The 443-nt window shown below is 51.2% G+C and overlaps 1 protein-coding gene across 1 annotated transcript in view; it reads right to left on the bottom strand.

The window, feature by feature from the left end:
* Positions 1-443, bottom strand: part of ASPSYDRAFT_83307 (uncharacterized protein) — a 1,811-nt gene that overhangs the window by 157 nt on the left and 1,211 nt on the right. Inside the window, exon 4 of the mRNA XM_040851208.1 lies at positions 1-443. This exon is cut by the window's left edge and continues 157 nt beyond it; it is cut by the window's right edge and continues 744 nt beyond it. Coding sequence (XP_040695679.1) covers positions 1-443 — 443 coding nt within the window.

The raw sequence follows: 443 nt of genomic DNA, 5'->3' as shown, positions 1-443 counted from the left end.
TCCTCCGCCGTATAGAACTTTATCAGATCCTCTTCCTCTGGCCATTCTAGTATCTCCTGCAGCGCAGGTATAGCACGCTCTCGAAACTTAGAGTACTTCTCAAACACCGACCCGTCCACCCCGACAACGCACCTTTGGAGGCCCTGCTTCTTGCACAGCGCCGCAATACCGCATGCATACAACCTAGCTGCACGCATACACACCATCTCCGCAAGGAGACAGCAAACCTTAAGCTCGTGCGGCCGCGCCGCGATTCCATATTTTTTTAACAAGATGCCGTTTGTCTCATTCAACCGACTTTCCTCATCATCGTCGGCTTCCATCTTGGATAAAGATTCTGCGTCCATTGTGTTCTGTTGTCTCAGACGACTAATATCCCAGCCAGTGAAAAGACCAGCAGACGCGTGCAAATGCAACAGAAGCAACCGTAGAATCTCGCCGAG

The sequence above is a fragment of the Aspergillus sydowii genome (genome assembly GCF_001890705.1).
Source record: "Aspergillus sydowii CBS 593.65 unplaced genomic scaffold ASPSYscaffold_35, whole genome shotgun sequence".
Taxonomy (NCBI): Eukaryota; Fungi; Ascomycota; class Eurotiomycetes; order Eurotiales; family Aspergillaceae; genus Aspergillus; species Aspergillus sydowii.
The sequence above is the reverse complement of the archived record's forward strand: the minus strand, read 5'-3'. Positions and strand labels throughout refer to the sequence as shown.